This window comes from Pipistrellus hanaki (genome assembly GCF_964339955.1).
Source record: "Pipistrellus hanaki genome assembly, chromosome: 1".
Lineage (NCBI taxonomy): Eukaryota > Metazoa > Chordata > Mammalia > Chiroptera > Vespertilionidae > Pipistrellus > Pipistrellus hanaki.
The window spans coordinates 156,636,631-156,661,063 of NC_140503.1; the positions used below are offsets into that span (position 1 = coordinate 156,636,631).

The 24,433-nt window shown below is 40.6% G+C and overlaps 1 protein-coding gene across 2 annotated transcripts in view; it reads left to right on the forward strand.

The window, feature by feature from the left end:
• The first annotated feature begins 15,212 nt into the window (after positions 1–15,212).
• Positions 15,213–24,433, forward strand: part of FAM13A (family with sequence similarity 13 member A) — a 238,005-nt gene continuing 228,784 nt past the window's right edge. For both annotated transcript variants that reach the window (XM_084881811.1, XM_084881812.1), the window contains exon 1: positions 15,213–15,443. In XM_084881811.1, coding sequence (XP_084737937.1) covers positions 15,417–15,443 — 27 coding nt within the window. In that variant the 5' untranslated portion in view covers positions 15,213–15,416. The remainder of the gene's footprint in view (positions 15,444–24,433) is intronic.

The window sequence follows — 24,433 nt, forward strand, 5'->3', positions numbered from 1 at the left end:
GGTAGTTATGGGCGATCAGGCCAGCAGAGGAGGGCAGTTAGGGGTAACCAGGCCTGCAGGGGAGAGCAGTTGGACACAACCAGGGGAGGGCAGTTGGGGAGGACCAGACCTGCAGGGAGGGCAGTTGGGGGGGACCAGGCCTGCAGGAGAGGACAGTTAGGGGTGATCAGGCCTGCAGGGGAGGACAGTTAGAGGCGACCAGGCTGGCAAGGGAGGGCAGTTAGGGATTACTGGGCCAGCAGGGGAGGGCAGTTGGGGATGACCAGGCTTGCAGGGGAGGACAGTTAGGGGTGACCAATCCAGCAGGGGAGGGCAGTTAAAGGCAATTGGGCCGGTGGCAGAGCAGTTCGGGATCGATCAAGCTGGCAGGGGAGTGGTTAGGGGGTGATCAGGCTGGCAGGCAGAAGCAGTTAAGGGCAATCAGGCAGGCAGGTAAGTGAATAGTTGGGAGCCAGCAGCCCTACATTGTAAGAGGGATGTCCTACTACCTGTTTAGGCCCCATCCTAGGATGGGGCCTAAATGGTTAGTTAGACATCCCTCAAGGGGTCCCAGATTGGACAGGGTGCAACATACCTCAGTTGCAGGTGTGTGGGAGACTGCCATTCAGTGTGTCTTCCTCACATTGATGTTTCTTTTTGTCTCTCCCTCTCCCTTCCACTTTCTCTAGAAATCAGTGGGGGAAAAATATCCCCAGGTGAAGGTTAAAAATAACAACAAAAAGAAATAACCATCTAAGAAGTATCTGTGTTTATTCCAACTGATGTTGAAAATGCTGCTTAGGATATATTATCACTTAAGGATTCATGTGATAAATTCTGGCTATCTTTAATGATAAAGAAAAATTATGATCAGGTGCAAATTTAGTTTCCTTTTATCTAACAGAAGAACTGAATATGGCCATTTTATTATTGACTTTGTGCTTCATTGCTATATACCTAATTCATTTTGAATTTCAGTACTTTTTATTATCCAATGATGGTATTCTTTTAAAAATTTTAATGTTTTAATAACTCTCTTTCTTATATGATAGTTATTGTTTTGAAACCATGTAAAAAGAAAACAATAGCATAGTTATTGCTTTGGTAGCATGTAAACAATAAGATTTAGGTACATCTTAGAGATAAACCTTATGGGTTCTGGAGACACAATCTCAGGTTTGCACTTGTGACTCCACCTACTAACCATGGAATTTCTGGCTAGTTATATAAATCTTTCACATATGGAAAGTGGGAATAAAAATTATACTGATTTTGATGTTGTTGTAAGGATGAACCAAATAGTATATATAAATTGCTTTGCGGGGTACCAGATAATTCTGCACTAAGCACTAAGTAAAAACTAGCTTATGACTTTCTTATTTCCTACTATTTTTATTAGATGGAAACAACTTGCATTCTCTTAGCCTCCTAAAATTGGAGGCTTTGAAAGGAGACATAGATAGCTAAAAGACAACTGTGGTGGGAAAGGCTGGATCAATTCATACACATTTAATGATGTACAGTTTTTGAAAGAGTGTATGATAAACCTGTTTTTTGTAATTATAAGGAGATTCACCTTGTCTACTCAGAATTCTCAATCAACCCAGAACAGATGCACACAGTCTTTCTTTCCTTTAATCCTAACCACAGCATATCCCATATACTATTTCCGGCAGACTTTTAGCCCCATCATAAGTATCTGAAGGGGAAGGTAGAGGTATAAATGGGAATTTAATGCAAAAGACAGTCTTCAAATAATCATCCTTTTGGAAATGTGTCTGAAATATATTTTAGTTTTTCCTTGTTCTCTTTTATTAGATGTAAAAGACACAAAGGTTGGAGAGGGTGGTTTACCCTTCTGTTATTTCTATTTATTGTATCTCTCAACTTAAACCCTGACATCTCAATTTTGAAAGATGGTAGTAGTTAAGTATCTCCTTTTCCTTGGATTTTCATATTTTTCTCTTTTGCTTTGAGACAGGTAGGTACCCATTCTCCCCCTCCCCCACATACACACACACTTAATGCTTGCAGTATTAACAGTTTTGTTTTTCCCCTCTCCCTTGTCTTCTACCCCATTCTTTTCCTTTGGGGCTGTACTGGTGGAACTAGCCAACAATTGGCAAGTCCCTGTCAACGGTGTACTAAAATTGATGTGCAATTGCATGGGTGTTTGGTAAGGGTGAATTGATAGGATTATTAAATCCATCATTTTGAAGCTGACTGGACTTTTAAAACTTTCTTACTTCAACTGGTAGCTTGTTTCCAATAATGTTAGAAAGAAAGAAAAATCTGATTTATTTAACAATAGTATCTCTTACTATAACATGGGAGTTAATTATACACTGACCTTTTTTATTTATATTCTTTTTTTTTTAACCAGTTGGTTATTTTAGTTCATTTATTACTGTTATAGTCACAGAAGAGAGTTTTCTGATATATCTTTCACATGAAGTATTAGGACTCTAACCTTCCATTTTTAAATTTTTAAACTTTTTTTGAGATGAAGGATTCTCTCCTTCTTGCATAGTTTGAGACTCTGATGTAAATGACTAGGAACTTGATTTACCACAGCTTGCAGTAGTTAATTACTTGGCCAGGAAATTTCATACCCCAGTGAAAGGCAACAAACATTGTTACCTATAAAATAGACATTTAGCAGCAATTTATGCCTAAATATTAAACTATTTAGGTTTACTATTACTGTGCAGCTATAGTAATGTTATTACAATGCTACATAAATGCACAGCAATCCTATAGCAATGCCCCCTCCATCTTTCCTAACAGTCCATGGTAGCCTAGCATATTGCAACTCATGAGTTTTAAGGCTTTTAGGATTATAAATCATATCCATTTTTAAAAGTCTACTGGAGAGGAACATAGTGTTGTGTATAAATGGTAATGTATTCTCTTAATAAATGTTTGAGATTGCTAATAAATCAGTGAAGTTTTGAGTTTCTATTCTGTTTGTTCATCTATCCAGCTGTGTGTAATTTAGCAAGTAATTTGATTTTTCTGAGTTTCACATGTTTTCTCATTTATAAAATGGGAATGATGACATATCCTAGCTTTTTTAGTGCTGATCGAATGAGTTAATAAAGATAAAAGTGCTTCATAATTAATATATTTTTTAATATGCTCTTGTGTTACCTCTTCTGTTCTAGTAATATTTTTTTTAATTGGAATGTTGATTTACTATTTACACCTTGTAATTGACAGTGATGTTCATAACATGTCCTTACAGTTAGCCTAGTCACAATTGGAAATCAGGTGTGTTCCAAACTGATCTTAGTTTAATGCACTCGTGAAAACACAGGTCTTAGAGAAGCAGGGGTGTGAAACCTAGCTTTGTCCGTTATTGGCTGTGTAAGTCTGAATGTCTCTTGGGCCTCAGTCAGGGCTGATGTGTACATGGGGAAGTTGTTGTTATAACTAAATGAAAACCTGTGCGAAAGCCTGGGCAATAAACATGTTAGTGACTGCTCCTGTACACCTTCACAATGTGGGTTTGGAAGGTTAGGTTTGCAAACATCTCTTAATTCTAGTTCTCAGAATTATTATTCAGTTAATAAAATATTTCCTTATTTGCTGATGACCTTTGTTTAGGTTTACTTTTCCTTTCTGAATTTTTTAAAGAGTGTAAACCATATTATTTATCACAGTCTTGTAATGGGTCAAGCACTGTGCCAGGAAAAAAAAATTTTCTTAGATGCTAAAAAGTAAAAAAAAAAAAAAAAAAAAAAAAAAAAATTGGTGAGATTCTTATTTAAAATATCAAACGTAATTGCTTTACCAATTTCAACTTAACCTTTATTCAGCAGTAATATTAGAAGAAATTTGGTGGAACCTTCTTGATAAAGAGTTTGAAAATAAAGGATTCAGGTATTAAGGACCATAAATATATCTTCCAATGAGCACTGTTTACAATAAGCTTTTTTTTTTTTTTTTTTTTTTTTTTTTTTACTAATTTCTCTTTATATTTGTTTTTTTTTCTTCTCCTTTTATTGAAATATACTTGACCTACAATGTTGTACAAGTTAAAGGTATATGACACAATGATTCGTTATATGTCATACTGTGAAATGATTACCACAATAAGTCTAGTTAACATCCATCAACTCGCATAGATTTTTTTCTTGTGATGAGAACTTTTAAGATTTACTCTCTTAGCAACTTTCAAATATATAATTCAGTATTGTTGACTATGGTCACCATTCCGTACATTACATCCCAGGACTTATTAATCTTAAAACTGGAAGTTAGCACCTTGCAACCATGTTTACCTGTTTTTATTTTATGTCTACCCCACATTTATCATTCTGATTCCTTTTTTCTTTTCCAAGTCTCTGAACTTTTTTCTCTGAAATCCCTTAGAAAGCATATCCATGCTCATCCTTTTCAACTCTTTTTCTGATGACACTCATATAATTTCTATTTTTTGTCCCAACTTTTTAAAAAAATATATATATTTTATTGATTTTCTTACAGAGAGGAAGGAAGAGAGATAGAGAGCTGGAAACATCGATGAGAGACCAGCTGCCTCTTGCACACCCCCTACCAGGGATGTGCCGCAACCAATGTACATGCCCTTGGCCGGAATCGAACCTGGGGCCTTTCAGTCCGCAGATCGACGCTCTACCGCTGAGCCAAACTGGTTTTGGCTGTCCTAACTTTTGAGTCTCAAAGTGCTTCCAGGAGCAACCCAAGGCTTATCACCAAACATTTAATGCATTAGTTGTACAGAGACTGTGTTATGAAGCTTGCAAGGACGTAGAATAAGATATTGCCCTGTCCCTCAAGGAGTTATCAATCTGGAAATATAGATTTGCAAATAACAGTGCCACGTGTAAATGTTATACTCGTGGTTTAAATGAGGCATTTGTACACACAGTGGAGTGACATTAGTTAGAAATGCTAGTGGCATTGGTGCTCAGCATTCAAGTATATGTATGAGTTCCCCAAGTAGAAAAAGGAGATGTTATTTCTGGCAAATACAAGATCAGGAACAAAGGTTCTGAAATGGGAAAATGCATATCTTATTTAATTTGTGGAACAAAAATGTATTAGTCTTCCATTGCTGTTGTAACGAATTACCACAAACTGATTTAAAACAATATAATGTTATTAACTTACTGTTCTGGAGTTCAGAAGTCTGAAATCCATTTTACTGGGCTAAAATCAAGGCTCTTCTTAATGCTTTGGGGGATGCTGCTTTTTCCAGCCTCTAGAGGGCACCTTTATTCTTTGGTTTATCCCCTCTTCCTCTGTCTTCAAGCCAGTAAGTATCTTGCATCTTCAAATCTCTCACAGGCCTCTGACCTCTGACCTCTGACCTCCTGCCTTGTCAGGATCCATGTGATCATATTGGGCCCAGATAATCCAAGATGATCTCCCCATCTGATATTTGTTTAATTTAATCACATCTGTATATTCTTTTTTGCCATTGCAAGGTAAAATATTTACAAATTCTGGGGATTAGGACGTGGATATTTTTGAGGAGGCATTATCCAGTCTGCCATGAGAATGGTGGCTATAATTTAAGGTATATATGTAAGGAAAGCTAATATGGAATTTGGTTTTGAAAAATCTTGAAGCCATGCTAGGGAGTTTGGGATTTAGTCTACAGGCCAGCAGTGTTTATTTAAAATATATTTTATTGATTTTTTACAGAGAGGAAGGGAGAGAGATAGAGAGCCAGAAACGTCAATGAGAAAGAAACATCAACAAGCTGCCTCTTGCACACCCCCTACTGGGGATGTGCCCGCAACCAATGTACATGCCCTTTGACCAGAATCGAACCTGGGACCCTTCAGTCCTCAGACCGACGCTCTACCACTGAGCCAAACCGGCTTCGGCCAGCAGTGTTTATTTAAAGAAAAGATTTCTAAAGCCCTAGCTGGTTTGGCTCAGTAAGTAAGGCATCAGCCCATGGACTGAAGGGATATGGGTTCAAATCCGGTCAAGGGCTCATACCTCGATTGCAGGCTCGATCCACAGCCCCAGTCTGAGTGTGTGCCAATTGGTGTGTCTCTCCCCACCTCCTTTCCACTCTCTCTAAAAAGCAAAGGAGAAAATATTCTTGGGTGAGGATTAACAGCAACAACAGAAAAGGTAGATGCTCACTTCAGTATGCATATACTCAGGATTCAAATACGAGTACATGGATGACCATTGATCCCTCAAAACCCATCTATAGATTATTCTATGGAGAATAATCAGAAAAGTAACATCATCAAATCTGCTTCAGAAATGTAGTGGTGTAGTTGTACCTAACGACTGCTGATGATGTCCAGCATTTAAAGTGTGTGTGTGTGTGTGTGTTTAATTTTAAAAATGGCTGTGGGAACAGGGAGGAAATTTATTTGAAAAGCTCTTCAGAGGTAGAATGAATAGGCTGTGGTGATTAAAGAAGCCAAGGGAAACTGAAGCCACCTTTGAGCTGTACATGAAATGATCCTCATGTATACACACTACTGAAATGTTCTCCCACTGTTACTGATTTCTAGTGTGTGCCTAAAACCAAGTGCAACTTTCTGCTCAAATATGTTCTATTGATCAACTAATTAATTTCTACTATTAACCGAGTAACCATATAATACATAGTCCAACCTGGGATAATGCTTTCCTTTTAATCCTCAATCTAAGATATGTTTTTATTAATTTTTACAGCGAGAGGGGAGAGAAGAGGGCATGTGAGAGAGAAACATTCATCAGTTGCCTCCTATATGTGCAAGGAATTGAGCCTGCAACCTTTTGGTGCATATAATGACACTCCAATCAACTGAGCCAACTGGCTAAGATTGGGACAATTATTTTTATAATCATTTAAAAAATACTTAACTCACATTTACTAAGAAAATACAAATCTAAAAATTATAGTTCTTGAAAGCTTCCTTTGACAAAGGCAAAATCATTTAAGTAATACAATTTTATGAATGAAAAACAAAAAGAGAAAAAGCCTCGCATTTCTAATGGTTCTGGATTTATGCAGCATTTTTCCCCCTTCATGACTGAATCACTAATGAAGGCATCTCAATGTTGTCCAAATGTTGGGATTATGGAAGAAAATTCAGCACATGACAGAGGTAGACAAAAACTCCCTTGGTAGATAGACATTTCCTGGTACAACTTAAGAATGTGGTTGCCAGAAAAGTCGCTGGGGAAGGGAGTGTTTTGGGGTGGTTTCTCAAGTCCTCCTCTCATGACCCCACAGGACCCTGCATGGAGGTAGAGGTGGAGGAATAAAGCCTGGATTCTGGCAGGGAGCAGAGAGGAATTAAAATATCTTTCCAATGAGATCTTTTGCTGATCTTGGGTGTTTAGGATCCTGATAGAGGGAGTCCTTCTGATACTCTGACAGTAGTCTTTGCTGGTGTACCTTCTTTAGACTCAGCTTTCCAGAACACTTAAGAGTGAAAGCTGACACTATTAATAATTACATTAAGTTGGCAAGCATAAATCAGAAGTTTCCCAGGCAGACTGTAGTTTAAAGTTTCCTGTTTACTAGGCACCACATCAGTGACCTGGAAAATAAACTTTAGAATCACCCTTGACGCTTCTCTTACCTTGACTAGGATGGCACCTCATTTGCCTCTTATTTAAAGTCAGTTATTAGCCGAAACCGGTTTGGCTCAGTGGATAGAGCATCGGCCTGCGGACTGAAAGGTCCCAGGTTCGATTCTGGTCAAGGGCATGTACCTTGGTTGCGGGCACATCCCCAGGGGGGAATGTGTAGGATGCAGCCGATCAATGTTTCTCTTTCATCTATATTTCTAACTCTCTATCTCTTTCTCTCTGTAAAAAAAAATCAATAAAATATATATTAAAAAAAAATAATAAAGTCAGTTATCAGTCTTGAGTTCTTTCTATAAAATTTATGTGATGTGTCTTTCGCTCTCTAAATTCAAAGACATCTTCATCTCAGCTGGCTTATTGTAAACATGGTCCACTCATCTGTAATAAGGCTCCTTCCCATTCTAGTCAGACTTCCAGGTTAATTTGTCACTAGTTTTATTAAGCTGTTCATTCCACTTAGGAACCTGCAGCCGTTCCTGACTTCTTTATTTTGCCGTTGAGAGCCCCTTGCTTTTCGTGCAGATGTCTGTCTCTGTGCTCATCATGCAGACCTGCATTAGAATGCCCTCTCTTTCCTCTCCATCCTAACCCATGACTCCTAAGTCAGCTCAACACTTGCCCTCTTGCAGCTCTAGCTCCAGCCACTTCCACTCATCACGTTTTTTCCAGCCTTTGAATTTTCAAGTGCTAATGACACACATTTCAAACTTGATTATATACAGTTTAGTGGATTATATTTGCTAATGGAAAGATTAAGACTCTAGTGCTTTCAGGGCCCAGGAGGTAATCATAAACTGTGAATAGGTATTAAAGTGTCTGTGTTGATTGCTGAGCAATACTCATTCCAACCTAGGTAAGTGGCCTTTCAAATCACTATGCAAACAAGACAAAATGGCCAAACAATACCTTCACAAAATTTTCAAATTGTGTCTGAGTTTTTTTTTGTTTTACATGTACTTCATAGCTCAAGTAATACATCCTTCTCCCAACACCCTCCTAAGCCATAATTCTTAGAACTTTAACATTGTGCATTGTATGAGTGCTTGTGAAATTAAAAAATTAAATGATGGTCTTAGCAAACTTATTGGGAAAATAGCTAAAATTGTTTTCAAAAGAAAAGGCAGCTGTTCTCTTGTTTCCCAGGCCTGAGATTAGGGTGATCATCACATCACAGATATAGTACTTCCTATCCAAAATCATCCCTCTTCCCCAGTTCTTAGGATCCTGGGATTCTCTCCTTCTGCTAAGACTGGCATAGTGGATATCCCCGGCTTTGGCTTCCAGGGGGAGATAGGCATTGGAATTGAGCAGTCCAGTCTCAGCCAAGGCCATGCTGAGACTTAAGATGGGGCCAGAAATAGCCAGTTAGTGAGGAAGTAATAGTAATATACGTCAAACAAGGGGCTTAAATACTGACCCATAGAATTGGGGTGTGTAAACTATAGGTTATGTCAAAGAATAATGAGACCATTAGTACCTGGAGTAAAGAAGACAAAGTGGAATTTACTGACCATTATAGTAAGGGAAAGCTCTGCTAGTCAGGCACAGTCTTTCCGAGCAGAGCAGACTGCTGTGTTTATAGGTCTTTGGGAAGTGGGACACTTGAGTTGACAGGCTTTCAGGAGTATTGACATTTGAAGGAGAGAGATGGCTATTGATAGATTGGCACTCAGATACAAGTTCATTGCAGTGAGCACATTCTTTTAAAATATATTTTTATTGATTTCAAAGAGAATGAGATAGAAACATCAACGATGAGAATCATTGATTGGCTGCCTCCTTACCCTCCCCCTCCACTGGGGATCAAACTCGTAACTAACCGGGGCAAATGCTCTGACTGTAATTGAACCATGACCTCCTGGTTCATAGGTGAAGGTTCAACCACTGAGCTATGCTAGCCAGGCGCAGTAAGCACATTCTTAATTGGCCAGATTCGATGTGTTGTTACAATGGACTGACTTGCAAAACCAATTGGCTTATTAAGGCAAGTTGCTGACTGACCAGGTTTCAAAATGAGTTATGCTGGCTATTTGTTTCCATGGCTACAGAACAATCGATCTTCTCCTAAGAGTGAGGTAATTTTTCCTGCTTAAGTGGGATGGGAATGCATCTAGAATTCAGAACAGAGATGGGCTCATGAGATTTAATCTGGACCTTTATAGGGAACTCCTTCAGAAAATAATTAGGAGAAAGTAAAAATAGCCCCAATCCCAGGTAATGGGGCAATTCTAACAAAACAGATTAACCAACCCAAGGATGACCTATTTTCTTCTATTTTTCCAAGGAACCAAAACACATAGACTAGTCTTCAACTCTCATGCCCAATAATGTTACTGAGTAGCCTAGATCCATGGTCTGAAAACGTTCTCCATAAAGGCTCAGATGGTGAGTATTTCTCAGACTTTGCAGGCCATAGGTTCCATCTTTGCAGCTACTCAACTCGGCTACTGTAGTGCCAAAGCAGCCATACACATTATGTAAACAAATGGTTCGACCAACAGTAGCAGGTTACGGCCTCTGATGATCAGATTTGGCATATATCTGTAGTTTGCTGACCAATGGCCTAGAGCAGTGGTCGGCAAACGGTGGCTCGCGAGCCACATGCAGCTCTTTGGCCCCTTGAGTGTGGCTCTTCCACAAAATACCATGGCCTGGGCGAGTCTATTTTGAAGAAGTGGCATTAGAAGAAGTTTAAGTTTAAAAAATTTGGCTCTCAAAAGAAATTTAAGTCATTGTACTGTTGATATTTGGCTCTGTTGACTAGTGAGTTTTCTGACCACTGGCCTAGAGCAAGTAATCTCTCAATTGCATTTACTATCAGTGATTCAAAACCAAAAATATCTGGACTCCCTGACAGGTCAAGAAAGAGTATATATAAACACTAAGTAGTTGCTGACTAACTGACTTCTGATATCCTCTCTGGTTGGATGTTATTCATTCTGGGCCAGGCTGGGGTTCTCATTGAAAAATAGTTCAACCAAAGGATTTGTATGCATGCATGTAAGCCTAGCCAATGGACACAAACACCAGGGGGGTGAGGAGACAAAGGGGGATAAGGGCACATATATAATACCTTAATCAATAAAGAAAAATAATGTCTGGGATAGGTAAGGCTAGAGCTGGAGTAGAGACTGAGTTTGGAAGAAAAAGCCAGTGTCCCATTCCCAGTAGCAGGCTATGGTAGTAGTGGGTCTCACTCAGGTGGTTCATGTTGTTACCTCGCCACCCCCATGATACTTTCTGGTCCCTGCTACATGGCTAACCAAAATATATCTATAGGCTCTTGCTTTTTTAAAAATTTTCATAGTAGCTACTCCAGCTAAGGAGAATTTGTCTTTTGCAAACTGGTAGCTCTGCCAACTAATATCAGAGGAATTGACTTTGAAGTATTTTTTTGTTTTTTTGGAGGCTAGAGGATAACCTGGCTCTTTCTCCTCCTCCATAAGGCTTCCCAGGTCAGAGGGTGACTTAAATGACAGCATCTCAGGGGCCTGACCATCAGTTGGGAAGTCACCTTGACACCTTCTTCCAGGGTGCCCAGGGGTTTTCTTGAAAATAGGACATCCCTTGTCCTACCATGGTATTGAAGCATTTCTGGGAGTAGTTACAGAATTAGCCCCCCATAGTGGGCTTTCAGAAAAGTACTTTTAAAATTTTCCTTTTTTCCTTCTGAGGGAAAAGCAATAGCTAATAGTACATTTCTTGACTGTGGTTTTCACATGTTAAGATTCTTTGTAAGTCATTATTCAGGAATATCTATACTAATAAAAGGGTAATATGCTAATTAGACCACATTGACTGGACATCCAACTTCCTTCTGGACAAAGCCATGTGATGGGAGCCGAGGCAGAGGTGCTTAGGAGCGATCAGGCCAGCAGGGGAGCAAGCAGCTAGAAGTGATCAGGCCAGCAGGGGAGAGCAGTTAGGGGGCAATCAGGCCAGCAGGGGAGGGCAGTTGGGGGTGATCAGGCCAGCAGGCAAAGGCAGTTAGGGATGATCAGGCAGGTAGGCAGGTCAGTAGTTAAGAGCAAGCAGTCCTGGTTTGTGAGAAGGATGTCTGACTGCCAGTTTAGGCCCTAACCCTGTGGGATCGCTCTATTCCTTTATGATTGTTCCTAAGCCAGCAGTCATACATCCCCTGAGGGGTCCCAGATTGGAGAGGGTGCAGGCTAGGCTGAGGGACACAGTCCTCCCATGCACGAATTTCATGCACTGGACCTCTGGTATACATGTAATAGCTCAGAGAACTTTCTGGGATTAATTGGACTCCAATATCCCTTGCATTCATTCTGGGGTCAGGAAAAGATTTGATAACTCTAATTTCAGGTGTATTCCATGGAGAAATAAACATCGTTTGAAGTAAACAGTGTCTTTTAGTAATCTTTATGAAATGGTCTACTCAAGGTTTCTTTTTACAAGTGAAATCTAGCCATCACAGAGAAGAATAACTAAGGATAAACATTGGTTAGGCACAGTATTAATTTTACTTTCTAATAGTATATAATAAATTATGAAAATTAGAATGATTTTTCCTCCTTATGTCATACTTGTGTAGTAATAATATACAAAACAAAAATAAGATGTACATATACCTTTTAGGAACAATTGCAAGAGGTATAATTTTTGGTGTTCTAACTTGTTCTAACATTACTGAATGTTTTTGAAATTTATCATGAAGAATTGATTGGAAAGAATAGCAGTAACATTGAAAAGATGGGTAATGAGAGGTTATCTTTATCAGATATTTAAGTTAATTGTAAACATATAGTTATTAAAATATTATGGTAGTGATATAAAACTGGGGGTGGGGGAAAACAAAATAGGATATATTAGCCTGAAAAATACCCTGGTGTGTACATATATGTATGTATGTATGTATGTAAGTGTGTGTATATTAATTTATTAGATGGTATAGATAGTATAACAAATGAGTAGGAAATGAAAAATTTGCTTTACAAATAGGATAAAGACAAACTTGGTTTATACAGGTGCATACTCAGGACCTTCAAATACAGTAGCAAATCGAGCTTTATTTCCTTTCCATGGAAACGTTCAGCTGGTCTAGGCTTGTAAGGCAGCTGTATTCTACAAGGTCATTCAGAGATTTAACTCCCTTCCCCATGGTTACTTCATCATTCCCTGGGACACTGCCCTTCTTCTCTAAGGTGGAAGCTAGGCTTTTACTTTTCATCGTGAACTGGCAATCTATATAAAACCCTAAGCAACTGTTCAATTGGTCGCTATGACATGCACTGACCACCAGGGAGCAGACGCTCAATGCAGGAGCTGCCCCCTGGTGGTCAGTGTGCTCCCAGAGCAGAAGCGATTCTCAGCTGACTGACAGGCGCCAGAGGCTGGGCTCATGGCTGGCCAGCGCAGCTGGGGCGGTGGTGCCAGGGTGAGTGGGAACAGCGCCTGGCCTGGTCTTGGGCTCTCCCCAGCCACCTGCCACTTTGCTCTCTGCTACATCCTTCAGGGGATGTTGGACTGCCGGTTTTGAACTGATCCCAGCAGGGGTGTGTGTGTGCGTGGGGGAGGGGGGGGGGGTGTCCCAGATTGTAAGAGGGTGCAGGCCAAGCTGAGTGACCTTCCTGTGCACAAAATCGCTGCACCAGGCTGCTAGTATTTATTAATATATAATCAGAAAAGGAGGACAAAATTTTAAAGTATTAGAAAAAGTTTGTTTTATGATCATTTTCTTTAGTAATCAGCCTGGTTTTTTAATGGGTGAATAGGAAACAGAAGTGATAAAATTTGTATTAAGGATGAAATAGAAAAAATTTTTACATTTTTTCTTTTTAATTTTATTTTGTTCACCACCATTTATCCCCCTAATACTACTACTTCCACCTCCACCCACCCCCTACTTTAAAAAAAAAAAAATGTTTTACCGAAACCGGTTTGGCTCAGTGGATAGAGTGTCGGCCTGCGGACTGAAAGGTCCCAGGTTCAATTCCGGTCAAGGGCAGTACGTTGGTTGTGGGCACATTCCCAGTAGGGGGTGTGCAAGAGGCAGCTGATTGATGATTCTCTCTCATCGATGTTTCTAACTCTCTATCCCTCTCTCTTCCTCTCTGTAAAAAATCAATAAAATATATATATATATATATTTTTTAAATGTTTTTACTAATTTTGAGAGAGAGAGGAAGGAAGAGGGAGAGACATAGAGAAATATCGATGAAAGAGAGAAACATCCATGGATTGCCTTCTACTCCCACTACCATCACCACCATTGGGGTGAGCCTTCAACCTGGGCATGAGCCCTGACCAGGAATCGAACTGGCAACCTTTCAGTGCACTGGGGACATTCAACCAACTGAGTCACGTTGGCTGGGCCACCCCCTACTTGTTTTGCTGTTGTTACTTTTCACCTGAGAATATTTTTCCATTGATTTTATTTTATTTTATTTTATTTTTTTAGAGAAGTGGAAGGGAGAGGGAGAGACAGAGAGAGAGAGACATATAGATAGGTTGCCATCTGCCACAGCCTGGGCCTGCAGTCGAGGTACATGCCCCTGACCGGAATTGAACCTGAGATCCTTCAGGGTTCAGGCCAAGCACTCTATCCACTGAGCCAAACTGGCTAGGGCACCCCCCTACTTTTTTTAATGGAGAAGAAGACGTCCATTCGTATGGCCTTGGGATTGTGTCTTTCGACCTTGTGGAAGCAGAGCCTGAGAATATTTTGTGTGTACGTAGAGAAATAAAATGGACTCGTGTTCCCTGGCTTGCTCAACACAATTTGCTCTCTTGGCTCTGCTGTAGGCTGTGTTGGTTGGCTAGAGATTCGTGAGGAATATTAGATTTGAAGAGAAGTATTTAAGTGGGAGCCAACTTTGGTTTTCCCTTTTCCTTCCACCGCCTGCCCTTAAAAAACAAATTTATTACGTCTTTGTTATTGTGGCAATTTAAGTCTTTTAAAGTTGGGTCAAGTGAAAATTCACATGTGCTATTGGTCAGCATAAATAGTCTTAAGTGTGCCAGCAAAAAAAGGCTTATACAGGAAAGTAGCAAAAAAGTATATAAAAATAGAACAGTTTCTTTCTGGCTTATATGAAATGGATATTTTAGCTACTAGTTCAAATATTTAGAACTTAAAAATCTGTCGTATTTTCTATGACACAGCTTGTGGAGGAGGAAGTTCCTGAAAGAAGCCAGTTTTCCAGCCAAAATCACATATGTGGAATTATGGGTGTCTGGAAGCATGTTGTTTTATGCTTATCACCAGTGATTGTATGTGAATAAGACAATTTGAAACTAATTAGAAGCAGTCAAGTAACAGCTACACAAAATAGAACATTTTCACGTAGGACACGTCTTACAGCATAGAGTGGAGGGAAGTGAAATCTGCCTCCGAAGAGGAAGGAATATGCCTGCAGATGGAAACCTGAGTGTAAACGTGTGGATTTTTCTTAGAAACGAGTCTCGACAAGGAAGCAAGTTGGTGCTTTCCGCTGTCTGCAATTGTTAGTTCTATTAATGCATACCACCAGCTAATCAGCATTTTACAAAGGGAAGGAGCCTGCCTGGGTGGCATCTAGCAAGTCAGGTTTAAGAAAAGATGTCAGGACTTAAGACCCAGTCACATGACTCTCTCTCCTTGCCAATGCTAGAGGCTATGGATCAAATTTCAACTTGCAGGCGGTCCTCCCTCCCAGCCATGTGGGTTTAACCGAAAGAGAAGCAAAACCACACTTCCGAAAATGTTAGGAGCTGCTCTGCGCTCACGGCGGGGCCTCAGGATTGGGAGCCGGTTTTCAAATCAAAGCATGCCCACTGGATGGAATTTCAGTATTTTTTTGCTCTCATTTTGATGTTCGCATCTGGGCTTCGTCCGTCCTACAAGAGACACTTCTGCAAGGATGGGGGCAGGAGCTCTTGCCATCTGTGTGAGTACTGGCCGCCCCCGTCTCCCCTGGACCCGCCGGGCTCCAGGAGCTGGAGAGGCCTCTGCCCTCCTGGTTCTGTGGAGGTGTTTGTGTGACTCTGTTCTCCTTCCTCGGAGGTGGGGGCAGAGTGGTTGCTTCAGTTCCTGTCTGTTAAGCAGTATTTGGGGCATTCAGCATTCTCGTCCTCTTTCCCTTTCCTAAAAAGGTGAAGGAAATTGCACGCTGTGTTTTATTTGGTTAAGTCAGCTTGATGGCAAGGTAGAGCACTCTCAAGCGTCTTAGGCTGTTTTGTTCTGAAAGAGTTCAACCTGAATTCTCAGTTGTCGTTACGGGGTACGTCTTGTGTCTAGATTGAGAAAGAATTAAAATAAACATTAACTTATTCCCTCTGAGGATGCGTGCGACATCTTTGTATTCCCTTTCTTGTTTTCATTTAGTAATTCTGGGATTTCTGTTTCAGCATGGTTGCTGAAAGTGGTGGTGAGAAAACTTGGTTGAGTAAATGTGACTCTGTAGTCAACTGGGAAACTTCTAGTTGTTATAATACAGTAGCATCAACAAGTAACCCTGATTAAAAAAATCCATGGGGGGCGGGAAATGGTATATTTCTATGGCTGAAATGCATGAATCCCCAACGCATTTCTGTTGGTGTGTACACACAATTTTTTGCAGTAACCACGTTGTGTTAATTATGATTTACAGAGTTCTATCATTAAATTTTTTATTTGGAAATGTGAAAAGTGCATAAATAGTTGTATTTATATTTCAAGTTTGTGGTGTTTGGGGAGGGGCATTTTATTCCTTAGAGATACTCATATGTGAGAAATACTCTTTATTGTCACTTGAACTGCTACCTGTGTATCGTCACAATTAGGTCAAATCCTTTTTCTTTTTTTTTTCTTTTTTTAATTTTCAGAAAGGCCTGCAAATTGTTGTAGGTTGTGATGGCATCCTAAAATATCCAGAAATATCCTGGCAAATTTTGATACCTAGGCCCTGAATGGTCACCAGATGGTGCACCAGCCCCACAGATTGAATTTTCTCAGTAAACTGCTGGGTGACTCCTTCATGCTTAGAACTTTTCAGACTTCCTTTTTGCTCTAAGGCTTTTAGTACCCAGATGGTCATCTCTATATCACTTCAAAGAGTTCCCTTCAAAATCTGTTGTTTGTGTGTATGGGTAAAGTAACTGAGCTTTAACTACGGACACTGGTCTGCGTTTTTCCAGCTTTGTAAAAGAAACACTAAGGGCCAGAAAAGTGCAGAGTGAGGCAGCAGATTGGCGTCTTGTCACGAGGTCGGCAGTCGTTTCTGATTGTCTCATTGGATCCTTCCTTCTTGCCCTGCTGCATACGTTGATCTTTTCTGGACTGTAATCACACTGACCCGTGTAAGAAACTCCATATATCCCTTCATTTCTATCCAACGCATGTGCAAGATTTCACTTAAGGTTGACATAAAAATCATATTGTTCAAAAGATTATCCACTCTGATGTGATTTATATGAGTGTTTTACTGTAGGAGGAATTGTAACAGTATTTCTGCAATAAAGATAGATGATAAAAAAATCTTTTCAGAAAGTCTGTGGCAGAAAAGTGAGAAGTCGCATGTATAAATGCATGCATATGGGCTCATACATTTGTCTTAGTTTGGGACTTTCTACTTGGTAAACATATCTTATGTGTAGCAGCTTCTCTGGTATCCTGCTGCTGAAGATAGTCTCAGACAAAAGAGTAGAGCACCAACTATGTGTGGAGTGTGTATGTGTGTGTACATGCATGTGTGTGTATGTGTGTATACAATTTTGAAGTGGGACACAGACTGGTTTAAAGATACTCATTTCCTGTATCCATCGACTAACCAACTTTCTCTTCCTCATTTGTTTCCCTCAATATACATTGGTAGTGCTGTTAGTGAAACTAGAGTGTGTCACCAACTTTACTTATATCGCTTCTCAGATGTACAAAGAAAGGTAGGTTCTTTACCAGGAAACATCTTTTGTCTCTAGGAACTTGACCACATTCTGAGGAAACCGACAGTCATATCTCATTCTATTGCTCTTCACTTCAATGTGCTTCACAGATGTGGCCTTTTTTTTTTTTTTTTTTTTTTTTTTAATGGAAGGCAAGACCCTCCACCCTCAAAGAGACGACGCCTTGCTTTATTGTGGTGGTTGTCGCGAACAGTACCCGCAGCCTCCCTGAGGCGTGCCTGTATTTCATCTTTGGAAGTGACTGTTACTTCTTCGTTATCTGTCTTAAAATCTGTCTCCAGATAACCACCATTCGCTTTCTGGTCATGTCCTCTGATCCACGTGGCAGCTCTTCTAAAATTTAGAAACGTTTCATTGCTTTCCGGAACCAGAGGTCTTAGGCTCAGTTAGTGCTTTCCTTGCCCCCCTTTTATCTGGTGGTGGGTTGGCTTTCGATTCCACACATTCCTGGTTAGACATTTGAGTCCTAGACCAGTTCCAGAGCATTTTAAAGCATGCACTGAATTTACCCAGCCGTGTAATCTGATTGTCCTTCGAAGTACCTTAAATTCGTGGTACTTACAGTGAGTTCTTGGAGGATTGCCTTCAGGAAACAGACCACTGGTGCCAGTCGTGTAAAATGGATCTTGTGTCGGGCTGTGCAGACAGAGCTGCACGTCGCACTGTGCCCCGTGGGCCCTCCCAGAACCACCAACGCTGAAGGCGCAGGAAATGCCATGGGTATGTCATGGCTGAGAGGCAGTGGAGCTAGGGCGCCGAGGGCTACATTCTAGCTCTAGAAATTTCTAGTCTTGTCAACGTAGGCAAGTTTTCTTTTCTTTGCGCCTTAGCTTTCCTGTCCAACTGGGAATAGTAAGTGTGTCTACTGATAAGGTTGTTTGAAGATTTAGCCGGGACCGGTTTGGCTCAGTGGATAGAGCGTCGGCCTGCGGACTGAAAGGTCCCAGGTTCGATTCCGGTCAGGGGCATGTACCTTGGTTGCGGGCACATCCCCAGTGGGGGATGTGCAAGGGGCAGCTGGTGGGTGTTTCTCTCTCATCGACGTTTCTAACTCTCTGTCCCTCTCAATTCCTCTCTGGGTAAAATAAATAAAATAAAATAAAATAAAAAAAAAAGGTTGTTTGAAGATTTAGATATGATAAATTTAAAGCGCTTGATACAGTCTGGCACAAAGTCAGCATTCAGTGAATGTAAGCTGTTATAAAACTTCCAGGCTTCTGCAATTCATTCTGTTTATTGGATGGATAGAAGTGTCCTCTATTCGGGATCGAGTATCAGAAATCTTGATATATAATGCATTTTAAAGGAGACCAAGAAACATGTAAATAACCTTCCTTCTCTACAAGAGGAGGAAGTTTCTCAGTTCTAGCAAGCACGCTGGACTCCCCAGCACGTGCTTTTGAATTCTGCACCCCCTCCCCTCCCCCCAAGCCCCTTCCTGCTTGGAGCAAGGGCCTCTGCCCTCAGATTGCCTGCCAGTGACTCCTGGCTACACCACATCCTTGCTGCAACCTGGAGCACATTTCCTGGCTCCTCTGTGCCTTTGTAAAATGGGCATCACAATCGTACCTTCCCTTGCTAGTATTTCTTTATTAGGATCTAATGAGTGAAAGCATCTGAAGCTGTGAATGACATAGTCAGTAAACACTCCATAAAAGTCAGCCATTGCTGCCATTCTGATTTTCTTTTTTCTAAAGCTCTGGATTTTTATCTGCTTGATTATTCTTCATTAAAAAACAAACAAACAAATAACTACTTTAGATCCAAAACTGGTGAGCAGGAATATTTCCCGGCATCTTGTCTCATGGAATCCAAGAATGAAGCCTGGGACCAGCGGCATTCAAACAAGCAGGAGTTTATTGCAAACAAACACGGGCTCCCACTCAGGGGGCAGAGTCCGATGGGTTGCCCCCCAGAGCATTCTGCTCCCCTTACACCAGCTAAAGGCCCGTTCTTGGTCTGTCTGCTGGGCCGTTCTCTGATTGGTTCCTGGCCTCTTTGCAACATTTTGTTTTGCACTTACAAGAAAAACAAACTTGTTTCAAAACACCCTGTTTTTCTGCTATCCATCCTGTTTTTCCTGCCTCTCCTCTTTGATGCAAAACACATTTTTTGTTTGTTTCAGCTAGCTCCAGCATTCTTCCTTCTTCCACCCCTTTCCCTACCTACCTAATTCAATTGCCTTTTAACTCCTTTCACTTTTATCAGTTGGTGGTGGTTAGGTGGTGGTGGTGGTAGTGCTGGTGATGGTGTATGTGTGTGTGGTGTGTGTTACTGAACGGAAATAGAGAGGATTGCCACTGGAAGCATAGGTGGAGAACCAGGGTCAGAAAGGGCAGCTAAAAGACTAAATAGCATCACCAGTGATTTAAATGGCAAGAGTTAATCTAATGCTTAGTTAATGTACCCATCCTGTGGGCACTGTAGTTGGAGTTAGTTAGCTCCAACCAGTTTTCTGGCCTTGTGATAGTCCTCTCAAGATTCAGTGGCCTTGCCCGGCTGGTGTGGTTCAGTGGTTGAGTTTCCACCCATGAACCAAGAGGTTCCTGGTTCGATTCCCAGCCAGGGCACATGTCCTGGTGGCAGTCTTGATCCCCAGTTGAGGGCTTGCAGGAGGCAGCCGATCAATGTGTCTCTCTCATTGATGTTTCTATCTCATTCTAATAAAATCAATAAAGATATATATATATATATAAATAAAAAAAAAGATTCAGCGGCCTGCAGGAGAAAGGGGGTCTGTCTGATTAGCCTGATGGAAACCCCGAACCCAACCGTTGCTAAAGGCAGGATGGTCGTTTTGAGTGGCAATCTCATCAAAGCTGCTCACGACCAGGGTGGAGTCAATCCCAAAAAAGCAGTCAGGATTTATTACTGGAAAAAGAGTGGCAAGGAGACTGGGTGGTCCCAAATCATCAAATACTTGTACAGTCATAGTGCGTGCATTATCTTAGCTTTCTAAATGATTTTGATTAAAATAAATAAATAAATAAATAAATAAATAAAGGCATGAGTGAGATCGTCTGATATTTATCTTTCTCCTGGCTTATTTCACTTAGCATAATGCTCTCCAAGTCCATCCATGCTGTTGCAAATGGTAGGAGTTCCTTCCTTTTTATAGCAACAATAGAGGCCCAGTGCACAAAATTCGTGCATGGGGGGAGGGGGAGGGTATGCCCCTCAGCCCAGCCTGCACCCTCTCTAATCTAGGAATCGTCAAGGGATGTCCAACTGCCCATTTAGGCCTGATCCTGGTATGATCAGGCCTAAACAGGCAGATCAGGCTTCTCACAATCCAAGACTGCGGGCTCCCAATTGCTTACCTGCCTGCCTTCTTGATTGCCCCTAACCGCTTCTGCCTGCCAGCCTGATCACCCCCTAACCATTCTCCTGCCAGCCTGATTAATGCCTAACTGCTCCCCTGCCAGCCTGTTTGCCCCTAATTGCCCTCCCCTTCAGGCCTGGTCCCTCCCAACTGCCTTCCCCTGCTGGCCATCTTGTGGTGGCCATCTTGTGTCCACATGGGGGAAACCATCTTGTGTGTTGGAGTGATGGTCAATCTGCATATTACTCTTTTATTAGATAGGATAGAAGCCTGGTGTATGGGTGGAGGCCAGCTGGTTTGCCCTGAAGGGTGTCCTGGATCAGAGTGAGGGTTCCCTTGGGGCGTAGAGCGCCCTGAGCGAGAGGTCTGTGGTGGTTTGCAGGCCAGCCACGCTCCCTGGCAACCCAAGCAGAGACCCTGGTATCTAGAATTATTTACCTTCTACAATTGAAACTTTGTAGCCTGGAGCAAAGCCAAGCTTTCTGCTTGCTCCATGGCAGCAGCTGCTTCTGTTTGGATATGTTTACCTTCGATAATTGAAATTTTGCAACCTTGATTGGAGACTTAGGCTGGCTAAGGCAGGCGGAAAGCTTTGCTTCCTCCATTGCCTGGGAAACCCAAGCCTCCCTCCTGCTCTCTGTGGCTGTAGCCATCTTGGATTGGTTTATTTGCATACTTGCTCTTATTGGCTGGTGGACATGGTTGGTGGGCATGGCTTGTGAGTGTAACGGAGCGATGGTTAATTTGCACATTACTCTTTTCTTAGGTAGAATGGTATTCCATTGTGTAGATGTACCACAGATTTTTAATCCACTCATCTGCTGATGGGCACTTAGGCTCTTTCCAAATCTTAGCTATTGTAAATTGTGCTGCTATGAACATAGGGGTGCATATATCCTTTCTGATTGGTGTTTCTAGTTTCTTTGGATATGTTTCTATAAGTGGAATCACTGGATCAAATGGGAGTTCCATTTTTAGTTTTTTAAGGAAACTCCATACTGTTCTCCACAGTGGCTGCACCAGTCTGCATTCCCACCAGCAGGGCACGAGGGTTCCTTTTTCTCCACATCCTCACCAGCACTTGTTGTTTGTTGATTTGTTGATGATAGCCATTCTGACAGGTGTGAGATGGTACCTCATTGTTGTTTTAATTTGCATCTCTTGGATGATTAGTGACTTTGAGCATGTTTTTATATGTCTGTTGCCTTCCTTATGTCCTCTTTCAAAAAGTATCTATTTAGATCTGTTGCCCATTTTTTGATTGGGTTGTTTATCTTCCTTTTGTTAGGTTGTATGAGTTCCCCGTAAATGTTGGAGATTAAACCCTTATGGGAGATAACATTGGCATATGTTCTCCCATACAGTGTACTTTCTTGTTGGTTTTTTGATGGTTTCTTTGCTGTGCAGAAGCTTTTTATTTTTATGTAGTTCCATTTATTTATTTTCTCTTTAGTTTCCATTGCCCTAGGAGCTGTATAGGTAAAGATATTTATTTAACATATGTCTGATATTTTGCTTCCTGTGGATTCCTCTAGTATTTTCATGGTTTCCCATCCGATGTTTAAGTCCTTTATCCAGTTTGAGATTGTTTTTGTGTATGGTGTAAGTTGGTGGTCTAGTTTCATTTTTTTTTCCCATTTATCTGTCCAATTTTATTGAAGAGACTGTCTTGACTGCATTGTATGCTCTTGCATCTTTTGTCAAATATTAATTGAGCATAGTGGTTTGGGTTGAGTTGTGGGTTCTCTGTTCTATTCCATTGGTCTATATATCTGTTCTTGTGCCAGTACCAGCCAGTTTTGAGAACAGTGGCTTTGTAATACAAATTGGTATCTGGTATTGAGATCCCACCTACTTTGTTCTAGTTTCTCAGGATTGCTGCAGCTACTCGGGCTCTGGCTCTTTTTTTATTCCAGAAGAATTTTTGGAGAGTTCATTCTAGATCTGTGAAATAAGCATTGAATTTTAATGGGGAGTGCATTGAATCTATAGATTGCTTTGGGTAGTATGGACATTTTAATGATGTTGATTTTACCAATTCATGAACACGGTATGTTCTTACATCTGTTTCTGTTTTCCTCTATCTCTTTTTTCAGTGTCCTGTAATTTTCCAAGTATAAGTATTTTACCTCCTTAGTTAAGTTTATTCCTAGTATCTTAATTTTTAGGTGCAATGGTAAATGGGAGTGTGTGTGTTTTTTAACCTCTCTTTTTGTAAGTTCACTATTGGTGTATAAAAGTGCCATAGATTTCTTGGCGCTAATTTTGTACCCTGCTACATTGCCAAATTCATTTATTAAGTCTAATAATTTTTTATGGAGTCTTTAGGGTTTTCTATGTACAATATCATGTCATCTATGAATAATGACAGTTTTATGTCTTCTTTTCTAATTTGGATACCTTTTATTCCCCTTTTTTGTCTAATTGCAATGGCTAATACTTCCAGTACTATGTCGAACAAGAGTGGTGAAAGTGGGCATCCCTGTCTTGTTCCTGTTCTTAGGTGAAGTGGTTTTAGTTTTGCCTATTGAGTATGATGTTGGCTGTAGGTTTGTCCTATAAGGCTTTTATTATATTGACATATGCTCCCTCTATTCCCACTTTGCTGAGGGTTTTTATCAAGAAAGAGTGATGGATTTTTTTCAAATGCTTTTTCTGCATCAATTGATTTGACTGTGATTTTTATCTCTCAATTAGTTTATGTGATGTATCACATTTATTAATTTGCAGATATTGTAAAATCCTTGCATCCCCAGGATAAATGCTACTTGGTCATGGTCTATGATCTTTCTGATGTACTTCTGGATCCGATTTGCTAGAATTTTGTTGAGAATTTTGGCATCTATGTTCATGAGGGAACTTGACCTGTAATTCTCTTTCTTTTTTGAGCGAGTAGAAGAAGTGGAGAGACACATTTATGTGTGACATTGATTGGTTGCCTCTGCATGTAATTCCCAAGCAGGGCTGGGATCATGCCTGCAATGGAGGTGAATTCCCTTGACTAGAATCAAACCCTGGATCCTCAGTCCTTGGGCCCATACTCTATCCACTGAACCATAACAGCCACGGCTGTTAGCTGTTTTTAATTCTACATTTGAGACTAATATTCAGAGTTTCAGTAATACTGATTACTTTTTGGCTGCTTACTCACCAGATATACCTGATCAACTGAAAATTTTTGTGTGGTCAGTTGAGGGAGATTAACGTATTTTTAAACCCACAAGAAAAAATATTGTTAGCTGTTACAAATTTGGCTTGATTAATAAATGCATAATTTCCTTGATAACTGAGAAAATAGTTCTCACTCTACTACTGCTCTATTGTAGCTAACACTATCCCATATTTATAATATTAATATATACTAAGTGAATATTATAACTTTATATTTGTTTAATTTTCACAAGGGAAATCTGGCTTTCAAATATGACCTCTTAAAAGATGTAGATATTTCAAGGAAAGTTGATCTGGTTCTTCAGAGTATAAGATTCAAAATCAAATTTAGATTACAGTGAGCCAACTCAAAATCAGGGTTGTAGAATTAACTTTGTGTAATGGTCTTGGGTCATATACACCATTTATCGTACTATCTATACCACATGTGTCAAACACAAGGCCCGCGGGCCAAATCCAGCCCGCCAGGCCTTGCAATGTGGCCCGCACCGCGCTGTCATCACT